This window comes from Dipteris shenzhenensis, chromosome 19 (assembly GCF_047967505.1).
Source record: "Dipteris shenzhenensis isolate YYH24624 ecotype China chromosome 19, Dip_SZ_1.0, whole genome shotgun sequence".
NCBI classification, from domain to species: Eukaryota; Viridiplantae; Streptophyta; class Polypodiopsida; order Gleicheniales; family Dipteridaceae; genus Dipteris; species Dipteris shenzhenensis.
The window spans coordinates 41,141,821-41,159,484 of record NC_141614.1 but is presented as its reverse complement, the minus strand read 5'-3'; the positions used below and the strand labels follow the sequence as shown (position 1 = coordinate 41,159,484).

General features: G+C 40.7%; 1 protein-coding gene across 1 annotated transcript; it reads right to left on the bottom strand.

The window, feature by feature from the left end:
* Positions 1-2,761: 2,761 nt before the first annotated feature.
* LOC147890481 (putative long-chain-alcohol O-fatty-acyltransferase 8) lies at positions 2,762-3,304 on the bottom strand. The gene has a single exon (XM_087390301.1). The coding sequence runs from the start codon at positions 3,302-3,304 to the stop codon at positions 2,762-2,764; it is 543 nt and encodes a 180-aa protein (XP_087246427.1).
* Between the last annotated feature and the right edge of the window lie 14,360 nt (positions 3,305-17,664).

Below are 17,664 nucleotides of genomic sequence, written 5' to 3'. Positions count from 1 at the left end.
GCTAGGGCCCCCTTCCCTCGTATGAGTCATGCTGTGGCGACATGGATCATCCTGAAGCTTGGTCCCGTGAATACTGGCCCTAGGTATGTGTAAGACTGCATTATCTCCACTGGCTCCCCATGGTAAGTGAAACTATGTTGACTTCGATGTTGATGAAGCACTGATTGGGATGTGTTCAAGATCATAACCTTGGTTTTCCCAAGGTTGACTGTCGGGTCCCTCTCTCTACAAGACATCTCCAAGGCCTCCAAGTGTTTCTGCAAACCCTCAACTGAGGACGAAATGAGGACTATGTCATCTGCATATAGTAGTATCTGCACCATCAAATCAGCCAATAGGGAGCCCTCTCCTCCTAGGCGATCAGCAAAGGATGTGATCTCATCAATGTATAGCCCGAAGAGAGTCGGTGAGAGGGGGCAACCTTGCTTCACCCCTATGGTGCTCTCAATCCAATCTGATAGCCCCCCAGGATTGCAGACTCGCCCTGTGATGGACTCGTATAGACTCATCACTCCCTAGATCATGACCTCTGGGAGATGCAGCTCCTGTATTCGCCTGATCAGGCGAGAGCAAGGCACTATGTCAAAAGCCTTCCGAAAGTCCACAAAGAAAGTGTAGACCTTCTGGTGTCTTGACTTCGCCTCCTCGATGATGGCTCTCGAGGTGAAAATAGAGAGAGAGAGAGAGAGAGAGAGAGAGAGAGAGAGAGAGAGAGAGACAGAGACAAAGAGAGAGAGAGAGAGAGAGAGAGGAGGGGGAGAGAGAGAGAAGTGGGGCAAGAGAGACGAGAGAGAAAGAGGGGAGAGAGAGAGAGAGAGAGAGAGAAAGGGGGGGGGGAGCAGTGGGGCAAGAGAGACGAGAGAAAAAGAGGGGAGAGAAGAGAGAGAGAGAGAGAGAGATTCACCGAAGAGAGAGAGAGAGAGAGAGAGAGAGAGAAGGGGGGGCAAGAGAGAGAGATTCACCGAAGAAGTATTTTCAGATCATGCCCTTCGTCAAGAGAGTGAAGGGGGGGAGGGGGGCAAGAGAGAGGAGAGAGAGAGAGAGAGAGAGAGAGCAGTGGGGGGCAAGAGAGAAGAGGGAGAGAGGGAGAGAGAGAGGGGGGGGGAAGGGGGCAAGAAACAAGAGAGAGAAAGAGGGGAAAGAGAGAGAGAGAGAGAGAGAGATGCCGAGATTCACCCTATGAAAAGAGATTACAGCTAACAAAGTCGAATTGTTATTTTACTTTTTTCCAAATGCTTTGCAGCATGATCTGCAAACGTAAATTACAAATAAAGCTCATCGTGCCCCAATTCCATGTGAATGAAAAAGTGATTTACTTCATTGACACATCAGCTTATGCAAGATTTAACTACCTGAAAATTTCAAGGGCTTTCCCAAACCTTTACATGGTTGGTTGTGGTAGATTATAAATCTTTCCCTTGACTTTTTTTGAATTGTGTAGTGGATTTGCAATATGTTGTGTGGCTACATTGGCAATAATGCATTTCTGATTGCATCATGTAGGGCGAAGAATGTTTGTTGCTTCACCTCTCTTCTCCTTCACATTCTTTACATTCTCCCTTCCTTCAAATTTAAAATTCTCGAAAAGGTTCACAAGAGCTGCGTCCATGTGTGGCCAAGGGTAGAATCCTCAATGAATGAGCAAATCCATATCCCATCTTACATAATTTATAGTTATGCAAAGCATGCATACAAGCAAGCGCTCATACCGGTGGTAATAGAGGGAGGTTTTCTACAATTGATATCTTTGGAAGTTGAACTCTAGCATAGTGGTCATTCACGCCACCCTTTGGTAGTGGCATTGCAACTGACTACGTGGTTTTGTAGAGTCTTGGTATTTTGCTACATGTCTTTGGAGGTCAAGCTGAGGAGCATTCACAAGAATCGGAGGTCTAGACAACTCCCATTAGGCATCTGTTTGCCATCTTGGTCTATCTCAATGTGTCTTCTTGGTGTAGCATGATCATGGGTTGAAACAAGCAAGACAAGGATGTGTTTACTTTGGATTTGTATGCTTGGATGTCATGGTAAGGCATCCAACAGTATAGCCTTGCATGATGGAAGAAGGAAGGCAAGTTTAGGAAACAGCTCTAAAGTTTTAAAGATTGGCTTTGAGTTTGATTTCTCTATGAGAACCACGTTGGTGGACATGTACACAAAAATGTGGGAGCATTGCATGTCTTGAATGTGCCTACATGGAGTAGAATGATCTTGGCGTATGTCAAACAAGAAGAAAGAGAGTAAGCCGTTGGCTTTTATGTGCGAATGGAGGAGCAAGGTCTGTCACTAATTAGCCTTACCTTTGTTGCCATCTTGAAAGCATGTGGCAACACAACTTTGGATACTATTATCAAATTAGCAAGGTTACTTTTGAGATACCGGGTCTCTAGCCTGTCGAAGACAGGTCAAGTTACTCGTCCAAATAAAGTATGTTTTGAAGGACAGCCAAGTCGTGTTTCATGAAGCACGCTGGGAGGTTCTCGGAAGCTTTGGGCATCCTGACTTCTGGGGAGGAATGGTAGCATAACTGTACAGGCCTCTTGGTAGTATGGTGTTTTGAGAGAGCTGCTATGTAAAACTGAGGTTTCCCTTTCGTTTCACTAAAAGCCGGCATCTCTATGAAAGGGGGGGTTGGGGGAGTCCTGTGAGACTAGGAAAAGCACAGTGTTATTTTGGCGATGCATGCACAATGTTATTTTGCTGATGCATCAGTGTCTTTTTCGCTGCATTTTTCAACCTTTTCGATCATAAAACAAGGAGATCACTGAGTTCTGCAACTCAATATATTCTTCAACGGCCTTCCCAGCGATTCCAGAGTCGGCCACGGTAGGAAAGAAAAGCCAGATGGCTGTTCCGTAAATAAAGCCCAGGGTGAACAGTACCGACACCACCGTTGGTATCTTGGAGGCATGCTGGGTATAAATCTTCTGAGTGCCACTTCCATGGAAGTGGCGAAGCCTTGCAGTACAAAAAATGATGTCACGTGCAAAGTGGGCTGTACTTTGGTGAGCTGAAAGTAAATGAGGTCGTGAACTAATCCAGAAACGAGAAACGTGAGCCAGATCGCCACTGCTCGAGCCCACAGCTTTGGTTTGAGGAGATCAACGTCCTTGGTTTGCCCGGGAACCGATCCAACAACGGCGCCTGCGCCTGATAAGAAACTGAGAACCGGTTCGTACAAAGTGGCTCGAAGCACGGTGACGAAGGTCAAGTTCCAGCGCTCTCCCCAGAATTCGGTCAAGGAGGCAGCGAGGAAAGGCTTGTTTGAGATGGGACGGATGTGAACCTTGAAGGGCACGAGCATGAAGCCGCAAGGCCACGAAATAGGCCACTGCTAAACACCCCACAACGCTGCTCGTCCCATACACCCACACCACCACTCTTCCACCCCCCCTCCATCCTTGCATCTCCCACACGCACTAAGTAGCCACTTCCTCCCGTTTTTTTTCTCCTTTTGGCTCCTTCCTCACGCATTTGCAAGAGAGCCTCGCCTCGTCCCCATCGAACCTCCCAGTGGACCGTGTATGTTTACCCTTACATTTTTGAAAAAACTCTCAACTCAGGAGCTCCAAGGTGGATGACTCTGGACAACACTCACAAGTAGACTCGTCGTCGTTGCTCGTCGAGTATCGAGCACGGTGTTTGGATAGGAGGGTCCTAGCTACTACTGCTCGATGGCCCCCTCGTTTTCCAAGATTCGATAGTACTCATGCACACAAGAGCAATGTCAATGGATGCTCCTTCTCTCTTTTAGTGTGTAAACTCCACTCCACTTGTCCCAAAAGTTGTGGGGTCTTCCAAACGATTCTCTCTCCCCAAAGTCTCTTAGCAAAATTTGCAAGAACCTTGCCATCAAATTGATTAAAAATGTTGAGAAAAACAACAACAATAAAAAACAAAAGAGTATGATGTACTCAAGATCACTACCTTTATTATATATTTCTTTTTTTCAATTTTCCTATAAGTTTTGGTATGGTGAATAATATTGTTTTTGGGTGAGATAATTGTCCTTTTTAAAAGTCATTTTTAAATAAATAAGAGGCCTAGATATTTAAACTTTGTTTAGCAATTTATGTATTCTCATAGGTACAATAAGAGATTTTAATGAATGTGTGGGTGTCTTTCCCGAGGGTATATTATTTAGCATGGTTTCTCTATTATTAATAGTATACTATAAGAATTAATACACCACCCACCACCACACCATTCTCCATCCTTTTTCTTTTTGGGAAATATGCTGGCTTTTATAATAAGAAAAAACTTTACAAAACTTTGGCCATCTTTTCAAGACAAACTACCTATGTTCTATGCCAGAACGGCACACTTAACAATATCAAACACATCAAATCAAATACAAACCCAGCTCACTCAAATGAGACCCCACCTGGGAGTCCTTTCTCCAAACGTTCACACCAAGACAATAAACTCTTAAGAAAACCAAACCTAGCTTGCTCTCTAAAGCCCACCCTCACCCCGTACAAAACACTTGGTTGTTCCTAGCACTAAATAAGGCCAACATGACTACTCCACGAATGAATTGGTGACAAGCAGTTAAAGTTGGTGGCAACCCCTTGGTGTCCCCAAGGACCACCAGCTTCCAATTTGATAGGAGAGAAAACTTAGCCATTAGGCCTCTCCTCTTGATGGCCCCTACCACAATAGTCTAGATTCTTGTTGAGATTGGACACAACCAAACCAAGTGCAGGATATCCTCCAAGTCCAGATTCTTCTTGAGGCAGGACACTTTCAAACCAAGTGTAGGATATCCTCCAAGGTTTTTCCACACAAGGGACACACAAGACTAATGCTAGACCATTGGGTCATTCTCCATCTTCAATCAATACTCATGTCCAACGAGGAGGAGATTTTTTTTTTGTCCCAAATTTTTTTTTTTTTTGGGGGGGGGGGGTATGTATATATGTGCCCCTAAAGAACTTTAAATCAAAATTCCTATTAATTAGTCCCACCCCTCATGGCATGAATAAAAGGATTAAGCTACCTTTAAACCCCCTGAAAATTTAATCCGGCACCCTTGTCTAAGGTCCACCATAATCCGTCTCCAGCTCGTCTCTCCTCCTCCTCCTCTCCCCCTTCTACTCTTGCCTCCCCGTCTCTATACATGCTGCCCTAACCTAAGTTCAAATATTTGTGATTCATTAACCTCTCTGGATGTGATGCCCTCGCTATGATCTCGCCCTCCAGCATTGCTCTACAGCTCAACATCCTCGCTTCCGCCTTTCTTCTCCCCCCATGGCAACATCTGCTCAGTGCGTCAGCTGCTCTCCTCTCTCCCCTTCCCTTTCTGTCTCTCCCCTCCTAGCGGCATCTCCCCTGCTAGTGGTGACCCCTACTTAGCCATCTCCCCTCTCCCCCTAGCGGCACCTCCCCTCTCCTTTTGGTGACGACCCTTCCTCATCCCTTCTGGTGGCATCTCCCCTCTCGACGACTACTTCCTCAGCCTCTCGTCGTGCTCCTCCCTCTCTTCTAGGTTGAACCCGTCATCCTACAGCTCTCATGGCACCGTTACCTCTATGAAGTTTTAGTTTCTGCAAGGATGCTCCTCTCTTCAAGCATCCCTCATGGCTCCTTGCCTCTGGCTCTCACTCCCCCCTTGTCATGCAATTACTTATGTGTTTTTGTGGCCACCTCGTGCCTTCCCCTCCCCTGGCCTCAGCACGGAACCCCTCTCCCTCCCTGTGCACTAAATCACATTCAAACAAGATAGTAGAGAACACATGGGAATGGCAGAAGTGGAAGCAAGAAGAGCTATAGTGGTGGCTAGTTATGGTGGCCATGCTTACCCTTAGGCAAGGGTTAGGGTTAGAATAGGTTAGGTTAACATAAGTTTAGATTAGATTAGCCAAGTTCTATAAGTTAAGTTAAATTTTAGAAGTTATGTTAGTGTGAGGTCCAATTAATGTGACACTTGAAGTTGTGTATTGAATCTATTATTTGTCATAGCATTTTTCTAAATAAAAATAGAAAAATGTAGGCTTTAGTAGTATGATGATTAGAGTTGTACATTGAAAGCTATGGATTTTAGAAGAAAGTGTACCCATCATCCTTGAATCATTCGCCTTGGATGCTTTGACGTATATGTATATTATCGTTGAATCATTCACCTTGGATGCTTTGATGTATATGTATATGTATATATATATATATATATATATATACATTGATACTTTATCCCCAAAGTTTCTTGGAGAAATTTCCAAGAATCTTGCCATCAAATTGATTAAAAATGTTGATAAAAAAACTAGATTCAAGTAGGCATCTATGATTTTCAAAGAGTTTCAAGACAAATTTAATAGATTTTTAGTGAAAATTTCTATGTTGAAAGCAATGACATGAAGTAGATATAGATTCTAAAACTAGAGTGCACATGGTTTTATTTGTGATTAACTCTATTGTGACTTCTAAATGCCTTACTTGATACATTCGCATCTTGTATTATTAATTTAATTTTGAAACTTGATATTTGTAGAATCTTTTTGTCATCATGGAGCACATAATGACAAGTTGCATTATTTAACACACTTGCATCTTTGTTTCATTGAATTATTGATAGAATATTATGTCTTATAGTTTAATTTTGTTATGGAGCACATAATGATTTCAACATTTAGAATAGAATCTCAAACTTATATGTATTTAAAGATGTCATAAAGAAAGAAGAAAATCATGACACACAACATAAGGTCCATTGACCTAGTTCTCCTTGCAAGTATTAGGGGTAGTAACTTTATTATCGAGTTCATGATATCCAAAGATAGGTGCTTCTTAAAAATGGACACCTAGTAAATACATGAATAAGGCATTGGTCACATGAACTTGTCAGTTATCTCTTTGATAACACGGAAGTAATGGTCACTAAAGCCTTTAAGATATTGCTGGTACAAGACTACAATCACATGAATATTAGTATTACTATCCTTTGATTTCCCATTCACCATGGTCATCTCCTTTGATTCACTAGCGCTCCCTCATGAATATTAGTATTACCATCCTTTGATTTCCCATTCACCATGGTCATCTCCTTTGATTCACTAGTGCTCCCTCATGAATATTAGTATTACCATCCTTTGATTTCCCATTCACCATGGTCATCTCCTTTGATTCACTAGTGCTCCCTCACCATTAAGGACATGCATTGAAAAAGAGAGGATTGGTTAGATTCTCATAACATCATTCTACTTAAGGTCGCAAAGCGGGCTTGAAATTGAATTTTAAAACTGAGAGCACATGTTGTTCGATAATTGGCTAGCACTTTGAACTTAGCATAGAGCACTTTGTATTCAAGACATAACTATTTGTATTCAACGCATAACCGTACATTTTTGTGGGGGGAAGTTGGCATGCTTTCTCCCCAAAAATTATAAGACCCAGGACATTACCTTCCTTGGGAACATAGAACTTTGGCACATAGAACTTTGTATATTCCATTCTAGCCCTTTCCATTCAACAGATAACACTTTGCATCCATAGTATATGCAATTTGCAGTTGCACATAGCACTTTGCATGTAGCATAAACCACACGTTTGTGTGGGGGGCGAGTTGGCATGCTTCTCATCCAAAATTATAAGACCAAGGAACATGCCCTTCCTTGGGTTCATAGTAAGCATTTAGCATATAACAATTCGCATTGAGCACATAGCAATCTAAATTTGGCATGTAGCACTTTGTATTTTTGCATATAACCATACGTTAATGTAGGACGAGTTAGAACACTTCTCCAAAGATTATGAGACCAAGGAACATTCCCTTCCTTGGGTTCATATCACTTTGCATTAAGCACATAGCAATTTAAATTTGGCATAGCACTTTGCATTTAGCACACGTTTTTATAGGGGGAGAGTTGGCATGCTTCCTCTTCAAAAATTATAAGACCAAGGAACATGCCTTTCCTTGATTCCATAGCAATTTGCATTTAGAACACAGCAATTCACGTCTCTTACATAGCACTTTGCATTTAGCATAAGAAATATAAAATAGCAATAAAACACAACAATTGATGCCTCATCTAAATCTAGCTACCACGGTCTTGTAACATGCAATGCATGCTCTATTTTTATAAGACCAAGCCTAACATACAAAATTATGCATTAAGGAATCCTAGTAGACAACTCATCACTCGTTGGCAACTAGTCCCACAACATTACCATAACACATTACCAACTTTAACATTAGAGAGAAAACCCATGCATTTGGGAAACTTTTTGCCAATGCCAAGAGTTCACACTTTGACATTACCAACTTTAACATAGCATTATCAACTTTAACATAAGTGAGATTACAGAACAATAAGAGTATGGACAAGATAGCCTAGAGCCGCAGTTTCCCTGCCACGTGGCCAATTAAGGCTTATCATGCCTCACTATAGCATTGCAAGATTATGTAGCTTCCTTGTCAATATTGCAAGTGTCCAACTAAACCTCACTCCTATGGAAAGATGTTAGATCCATTTCCCCCATCTTTTCTACCTTACTCCTTTGTATTTGCAAGACTTCCTTACTGACATAGCAAATGTCCGTTAAGAAGGGAATTTTTTTACGACTTTGCCACATCGATAGGATTGCACTTCCACCTCCTTAAAACCTTATTTGAAATAATAATATTCGTGGACTTGTCTTCCTCAATCATGGCTTCCAAGCAAGCTTTGAATAATAATTACTTAGCAAAGACATGACTCCAATCATTATCAGATCTAAAAACACTCTTGTCCTTGTGCACTAATTCTGTGGGTCTTGCATGGCTAGGTGCATTGAATGAAGTGTTTGATGTGGTGGATAGGCTAGCAAAGGCACAAGTATCATCACGTCTATAGTCATCTCTCATTGGTATAGAGAGAAAGTACGTGAGGTGATCCTGAGGTGATATGACCAAGGAAGAAGCATCATATGCCACATATAATGGTGACATTTGACATGGATCGTGACAATAATTCTACATACAAGGACTGCTTATTAAGTATCCATATAAGAGCCAAAGAACAAAGGAATCCCATATCACTAGTGTCCTTTTTTTATCAGAGCATGGGTTTCAATGAGCTATCAATGTTTTTTTTAGATGGCATCTTGGCAAAGACGACCAAACAATGACCAACAGAAATTCATATACAAATATAGAGTGCACACATCACCAAATGGCTTGGATTGAATTCGGAGAAGAAAAGTACTTCTTTGATTGTTGCTGATTTATTTGCAAGATGTGATATAAGGGGCACTACCACATGACACATTGATGCCTTTGTCTTCTCTCCATGTACCGCTCTAACCTATCTCCACAATCACCTTGCAACCCCCTTTACACATTTGCATAACTCTTGACAACAACATATAACTCCCTTACAACATGTAACCATTTTTTTAAAAATCATCCTGTGGCAACCATCACAATAATGACAACTCTCTACATAGCTAACTACTAATTCTTACATAGCCCAAAGGCTTCATGTTTTTCCTAGGTTTCCCATATGCTCTTTCCGCTAATGTGGCCAAACCCTTTATGAAGATCCTTCCAAGACTTCAATGCAAATTCTCACTGAAACTGTTTGTAGAATCGCTTCATGACTTCTCACCATCTTCTTATTGAAATCTCTACCCTACTAAAACCAAGAGTGAGCATGGGTGAGTGGGTGATTAGGAAACCAATGGGATGTGGGCTTCTGGATTGGGGATGAGGACCCTAATCCTAATCTTTATATAAGTACATATACAAGTTGAAGGGTGTGGTGTGGAATGAAATCTAATGATAAGCTATTGGTCTCTCTCTCCCCTTCTCACATTTTGTTTCCCTTGAGATCTTCTCTTGGATCTTGGGCTTCCATCACTTTCCTCTTGAGCTTTCTCCCATTGAGCACTCTTCTTTTCTCTCTCTTGAGCATAGTGATCCACTTCTTTCTACATATAACAAGCTGTTTGAGTCGAAAAGTGTTTAGGAGAGTGTCTGGTAGAGTGCCTTTACTAATTCTAGAAATGCTTTTGATGCTTGGCTTACAGCAATTGAGCAAACTCAAGAGCTGCTAAAAAAGGCTAGAAGAGATAGGGTTAAAATCAGCAGAGCTAAGAGAATGGATAGGTTGCAGGTTACAATAATAAGCTTAGAATAGCTTGCTAAGCCGGGGGGTCCTCAGGCTCAGGCTGAGCTTTTGCTAAAAAGAAAGGAGGTCAGGAAGCAAGAGCAAATTATCCTCAATGATACTAAAGTGTACTTCAGGGATTGGTAGGCAAGTAAGATGGACAGACCCTCTAGGGAATACTTTAAAGTGATACGAAGAAAAAGAGCAAATGAAGAAGTACCTTTACTTAGACAGGCAAAAATAACACTTGTTTCTTACTCTGAAGAAAATGTGGAGCTTATTCACTTACACTTCAAAATTTTACTATCCTCCACAATAATCCCTGATGATGAGGTCAGCAGAGCCAGGGACATTTGCAGACTAGCAAGAGAGAGGCTACCTTGAAAAACCCCTCAACTTGGAGGAGCTCAAGGAAGCAATCAAAGTAATAGTATATAGAAAACCCCTTGGTGAAGATGGAATTCCAATAGAATTCTATAAGGTGTTTTGGAAAACAATTGGAACTTACCTTCTACTTCTCTGGTAGGAGAGTGTTAAAGATGAGGCCCTTCCTCCTCATGTTAATGGTGGTGTCATTAAGTTGATACCTAAGGATGGGGATAAAGAGGGGCTCAAAAACTAGAGACTTCTTACTATGCCTACCTATAGCTACAAGATCTTTGCCAAAGAACTTGCTCTCAAAATTCAAAAAAGAATGGATTCTTGGATCCTTCAAGAACAGAAAGGCTTCATCAAAGGGAGACACTTATTAGAGGCCATTATCAACATTTGGGAGGGCTGTGGGTATGCAAAAGAGACTAAGTAGGATCCTTTCTATCTCAAAGTTGATTTTGATGAGGCATATGATAGGTTAGAATGGGACTTTGTTATTCAAGCTCTCACAAACATGGGCCTTGGCCTTAGTACATTTCTTTCATAAAACTTCTACTTCTTAATGCCTCAGCTAAGATATGTGTAAATGGAGCTATGAGCCAACCCTTTTCTCTTAAAAGATCCATTAGGCAGGGCTGCCCCATAGCTCCTCTTTTATTTGCTATAGCTGCTGACTCTTTGGAGTCATAGTAAAGCTGGAGACTGAGAGGTATAGAGCTCCCTTCTAGAAAATAGTTGATATGTCAGCACTTTCCAGATGACACCAACCTTACACCAAGGAACAATGAGCAGGATATCAAAAGGGTGATGGACTATTTAGACACTTTTTGCAAGGTCCTTGGATCCAAGATCAATCACACTAAGACTAGATATGCCTCTCTAAGAGGAGAAGTTTAAGAAGTCCTAGAGGAATTGGGATGTCACAAAATCAAGCAAGGTACTATTTCAAACTACTAGGGACACCTTTGGGTTTTGACATTTCAATGAAGTAGAGGTGGGACTGGTTCATGGATAGATTCCAAAAAAAGGTAGATAAATGGAGAGGATTCCAAGCTGACTTAGCTAACAAAAGACTTATCCTTAATCATTGCATTTATCCCATTGCTATATTCTACCTAACCTGCCCCCTCCAAGCCTTGCCAAATTCATTAGAATTTGCAGATCTTTCCTCCAGGGTGGGAATAAAAGCATAGCAAAGATAGAAAATTCATTAGAATTTGTAGATCTTTCCTCTGGGGTGGGAATAAAAAGATAGCAAAGGGAAGATGGAGCTTTTGTATAAAACCTAAAGAAGAAGGGACTAGGGATCATAGACATAGAACTAGCTGCTAGAAATCTCTCTGCCACCTAGCTCATTAAAACTAATCTTCATCCTCAGGGGGATTGTGGGCTCAACTTCTCAAAAATTTCAACCACCTCAAACCTCTGAGAGAACTCAATTGGAAAAGCTATCCTACCATGTCTACTATCTGCAACCCTAAGCCCTGTAAGGCCAAAGGGAGCCAACTCTGGCAGTCCTTATGGAAGGCATTTGAGGAAATCAAATGTCAAATTGTGCTTTGAGGCAAAGGGGCTGTTATGTCTTTAGACTCCATATGGGTCTCAACAATCTTCAAAAGCCTTGTTCTCATCACTAATGAGGATTTCTTAATGGCTTGCTACTTATTCAAGAAAGGTTTGTAGAGTTGGGGACATTTTTTGAACAGAGAAGAATACTGATGGAAGACTTGGGCTGAGATAAGAAGGGAATTTTCCCTATCATGACTAGATTCCAGTTGCAGGAAGGAGTCACAAAGTGGAAGGGTGGAACCTTCCTGATGTATAATAGGGAGTCTAACTGGATTGGAAGCTGCTCTTTTGTTCTGATCCCTACTCCTGTTGAGGACATTGATGATCTCTTTAATGTTTTAAATGCTAGATGGAATCTACATGACTCAAAATTCAAATGGAACGCTAGATTCAGCTACATTGGTTGAAAAGTGTCCCTAATAAAATGTATGCTCTTTTATGGATGATCTTACACAAGGCTGATTTGGACAAATGTCAGAGGTTTGAGGATTGGCAAGGGCGATGGGAAATGCATGAGATACTTTGGCCTTAATGAAGACATCTTTCATCTCTTTATTGCTTGTCCCCAAGCTAGAAGAGTTTGGAAGTTTATATAGGTAGAAATAGTTGAACCTGTCAATTGAAAAGCCATCCTATTAGGTGATGCTGCAAAGACAAAGCAAGACACTTGGATGCAAATCAGAGCCAATGCTCTTTGGTACATCTGAGTGTGTAGGAATAATTTCCAATTTAACCAAATTGATATTTCTGCTGACATCTGTTTCCTTACTTGGTGGGACAGGAAAAAAGGAGAATTGAAGAGTTGATTGCCAAGTACAAGAAGACTTCACCAAAATCAATAATGACTTGGATGCCCCTTGGATGCACACATGTAAAAATGTCCTATGGCTAGACACAATATAGTTCCTTAAGATGCAGCCCACTTTGATGCTATTGGTACCAATTTGGATGCTTCTGGGAGCCTCCCCAAAAAAGAGGACTTGCACTCCAGCCCTTCTTCTGATGCTGATGCTTCTTCCTCTTCTGAAGACACATCTTCTAATGACATCTCTAAGGATGACTTGGAGTTGGAATTTGATGACACCTTTGATGGCTCTTCTCACTAGTTTTTACAAGTTGATATATTCAGCATCTTTGGTTCTATTCCTTTTTTCCCCTTTGGGGCTTTTTCTACTAACAAGCATGTTCCTCTATACACCTTTTTGGATCTCGATGGACTATGTACAAAGATATGACTATTAAATTTAATATGATGTAAAACTTTTTCTCTACTAAAAAAAAAGTGGCAAGCACTCCCGGGTAGCAGTCAAGGTCAAATTATTTGGTTTACACTTTTGTTAAGTGAATTTATTAGTGAGCTCCATAGTATCACAACGCAATTGGCCACTATTGATGCGAAGGTGGAAGAGGGCATGCCCGAGCCGTATGAGAACCTTGCCACAACCTTACAACATATCCTTGACCCCAACTTGGAAAGAATTATTAGTTCTTTGCTTGATGAAGAGTGCAACATCAAGCAAAGAAAGGAGTGAGTGCATCCACATTAACTCAAGTGCAAGCCCTATCGATGGGTCATGGAAAGAATAATTTTTTTTTCAATGGGTTCAAATGTAATTTTTGTTAAAAAAAGGGTCATGATGAGGCTCATTGTTTTTTGAAAGACCCTTCACGAAAGAAGTGTCATCATTGTGGTAAAATTGATCATCTTGCAAAAAATTGCAAGAAGCCACATGAGGCAGACAAAGGCGAGCAACTTTGTGAGCTCATCGAATGACACTTCTAATGGAATCCTCTAAGTGAAAAAGGAATATTTATCTTGTACATTGGCATTTTCCTACCACATGCTACATAATCTTGTATGCAATGCTCAACATGTAAAGTTTCACATGTTGGCATTGAGAGAGGAAGTTGAAATCTCTTCCTAGTGGAAGCAAGGGTGTGAATGGGTGATTAGCAAGCCAATGGGATGCATGCTTGTGGTTTGGGTATGAGGACCCTAATCCTAATCTTTGTATAAGTATACACACAAGTTGAATTATGTGGTGTGGAATGAAATCCAATCTAAAAGTTGGATAAGCTCTTGCTCTCTCTCTCTCCCTTTCTCACATTTTTTCCCCCTTGAGAGCTTCTCTTACACCTTGAGCTTCCAACACTTTCCTCTTGAGACTTCTCCCTTTGAGCACTCTTCTTTTGTCTCTCATGAGCATAGCGACCCACTTCTTTCTACACCTCTTTCTTATTGTTTCAACTCCATCATTCTTAGGGATATACTATGGTTCATTTCGTGTGACTTGGACTTTAGATGATGATTCAATTCATCATTCATTTTGTGCTTTTCCTTGGCCTTCATTCTACTTCTTGCCTCATTGTTGGACTCCTCTGTATTGAGGTTTCAATGCCCTCATTTGTTGCTACATCTACATCTTCATGGTCTCTATCTATATTTTCTAGGTCATTATCCACCGCTTTGTATTTCATTCTATCAATCCATGCAATATATCCATAATTGTCCATTCTCTCTCTAAATCTATGGCATTGCCATATTTGCACTTATATCTAGGAGCATCGATGTTAGATGACGCTCCATCACCCACTACTCACAATCACTTCACCATTATGATTCAAAAAAAGCTTTATGAATCTGCATACCACCCCATGCCTTGAAAAGTATTGAGAAGGCAACGTATTGATATTTTTTTGCCTTGTGTGAGGTCTTATATACTTTGGCTTCTTGGATTGGTTGCTTCTCCTTTGTATTCATGTTCTATAGCCTACTCCTACACCTATCTTTGCTTTGCTTATTTGGCCACTTCTTGTTCACTTCCCAACTGAACTATTGCTTCTTAGATGAGTGCTAGCTACATTATTGCTTCTTAGATGGATGCTAGCTTGGTAGGTCTGTATGGTAGTTTGGCAACAATTCATCTAAGAGGTTCACTGTCACAATTGTATGCTTTGGTTCACTTTCTTCATCAGCTCTTGCAACCATGAAAATGTGTGCTCCACTTGGTATGCCTTCTACTTGCCATCCTACAATTTCTTGATGTGGTCACTAATGTTGGCGGTGAGGAGATCGGCCCAATTCACCCTTACTCCCATGGATGAATTACTTTATTTTTAGATGAGTTGTCTTGAGATGCAAGTATCCAAGGGTTTTCATCTAGATTTCTTTGGATAGGAATTAAAGAAATTGGTTGCATCATTACCTTAAATGTAACGTAGCCCTAGCCTTGTAGCCAATCTCCTTCAAGGAACCATTTGTCACACTTAGCACCTAACAATCCTAGAGAATCATTGTTTTCATTCAAAATCTTGCATATGGTCTCCATGTGGGTTTCATTTAGCAAAAAAAAAAATCCTACCACTCTAAAAAAAATTATGTGCTTCCTTGATCACAGTTTAGTCACATACTTGCTTCCAGGGCAATTCTTCAAATGCCTTCAATATTATTTTCTCTAGCCATGCAATGGTTATTGGTGGCTAATTTTGTTTCCAAGGGGGCTGTATGTCCATCCATATAGTTTCTCTTCTACCTTTGTTTCTCCTTGCTTGTTGTCTTCAGCTTGCTTCTACTTCATTTAGTTCTTGCAATGCATGGAAAACCCTTTGAGTAGGTTGTAACTCCAGAGGAATATGTGGAGGCTTGCTAAGCCATGGGAGTGAGATGTTAAACACAAGATAGAGGGGGCATGTGTATATTGAATGATCTTCACTTTAATCTTGTGAACGAATGCATGCAATTGTAGTACGTTGAAATAGTGGTGGTTGTAGGTTATTTCCTCATAATTGCATGCTAACTCCATATCACTACTACAATTAACCTTGTGGTATCCCATTTAGCATTGAACTTCCTCCTATTATGGCAGCCATTTGATGCTCTTAGTTTTTGAGGAACCTGGCACTTCTCTTCATCCAAATTAATACTGATTTGACATAGGTTTGACATATAATACTATGCTCATCCAATTGATTACTATGGGTCTCTCCTCTACCATAATAAATTGTGCTATGAGCCAAATGCTATTTGATATTCATGCCACGTACCCTCAAGACCCTCTAGTCATATGAAGTTCTACAAGCTCAAGTAGAATCAATAGAGCTAGATAGACATACTAAAAGCAATAAGCTTGGGTCTCCCATTTCATTAAAAAATCTTGCTGAGGGTAAACCAATAGGGGAATATGGTTGTGCTATGAATTTTATGCCTTTTTGGGAGCTTGCTAGGCCAAAAACTTCTCGAAGTTTGGAACACAATTTATTTTGAGAACAATCTTCATTTACATGTTGCTAGGGGTATAGTTAAATCAATTCCCAAGGAAGGGGACAAAATCATGTTAAAAATTGTGAGACCTTGTCCATGTAAAACTACAGTTACAAGATCTTTGCTAAAGTCTTGGATCAAAGAGGAAAAAAAAATCTTTGATGTTAAACTTAGTATTTAGTTGCAAGTGAATGTACATGGGTTGACCTCAAGTTTATGTTATTGGCATGGATTGGAGATGTAGGTGGTCATAATGTATTTGCATGGTATAGGCACACATGTGCAAGCTAGTGCCAATTCCTATTGGAGGCATCAAATGGAACATTCTTTTTGTGTGCTTTTACATAATAATGGTAGTAGATATGGGGTTTGGAATTCAGTCATCAAAGTTGGCAATATTCACCTAAATTTGGCAAGGATGGTCATGAAGAAGTGGAGAGGTTGATCCTTTATTGGGCTTATCCTTTTCAACTCTAGTCATATTTTTCCTTACTTGGAAATCAAATAGCCATGGGTTGGATGGCTTTGAATAAAGAGATGGATTCATAATCCTCCTTGGAATCTTCCTATTATGCTAGGTATTGTCTAATCATTATGTTCAAGTCCTTGTTTCAACTCACAATTTCCATTACTCTACGTGTCATAGAGGGGATCAAAATCCTCCTTGGACTCTTCTTGTTGTGTCTAGTCATGATGTTCAAGTCCTTGATTTGGCCATAACCTCCATTTGCAAGTATTCTAAGTATAGTAGAAGGTTAATTTTGTGTTGTGGTAGTATGCACAGCACGTTGTGCTAGAGGCAAATCTTTGATTAAGTGCACAACCACACATTTTTTGTAGAGAGGTCGGAAGGGACCTCCTTATTTATCAAGGGACAATCTACCACCTAATGGGTTTTGGAACAAGTTTTGGAGCACTTGAAGCAACAACTCTTATGTTTCTCTTTTCATTTCTAGATCTGGTGGAGAATGTGGAGCTCCTGCATATACAAGAATGTGTATACCCTTGAGTCATCCCTTATGTAATCCAACATTGACCCCTCTTTGCTAGCTTTGGTCATCTTCTCCTCTAGAGTAAGCTCTATTTATCACAAACCAATTGTTGTTCAAGAGTTGACAACTTGTACTTGGGGGCACTTGAGGTGGTACAATTGGTGACACCATGGGTGCGTTGGGAGATCTTGAAGCATCTCGATGAAACCAATAATATAGGAAGGCTCATCATAGTTTGGCACCAATTGTTCACACTGACAATGGGAAAGGGGAGTTGGCACATGATTGACTTGTTATAATGCAGATTCTCAAAGATTTACTGGCTATAGTTGGTCAAAAGGTGGACTATTTGGTGATGCTTTTGAGCTTCCAAGTAGCTATCAAGATT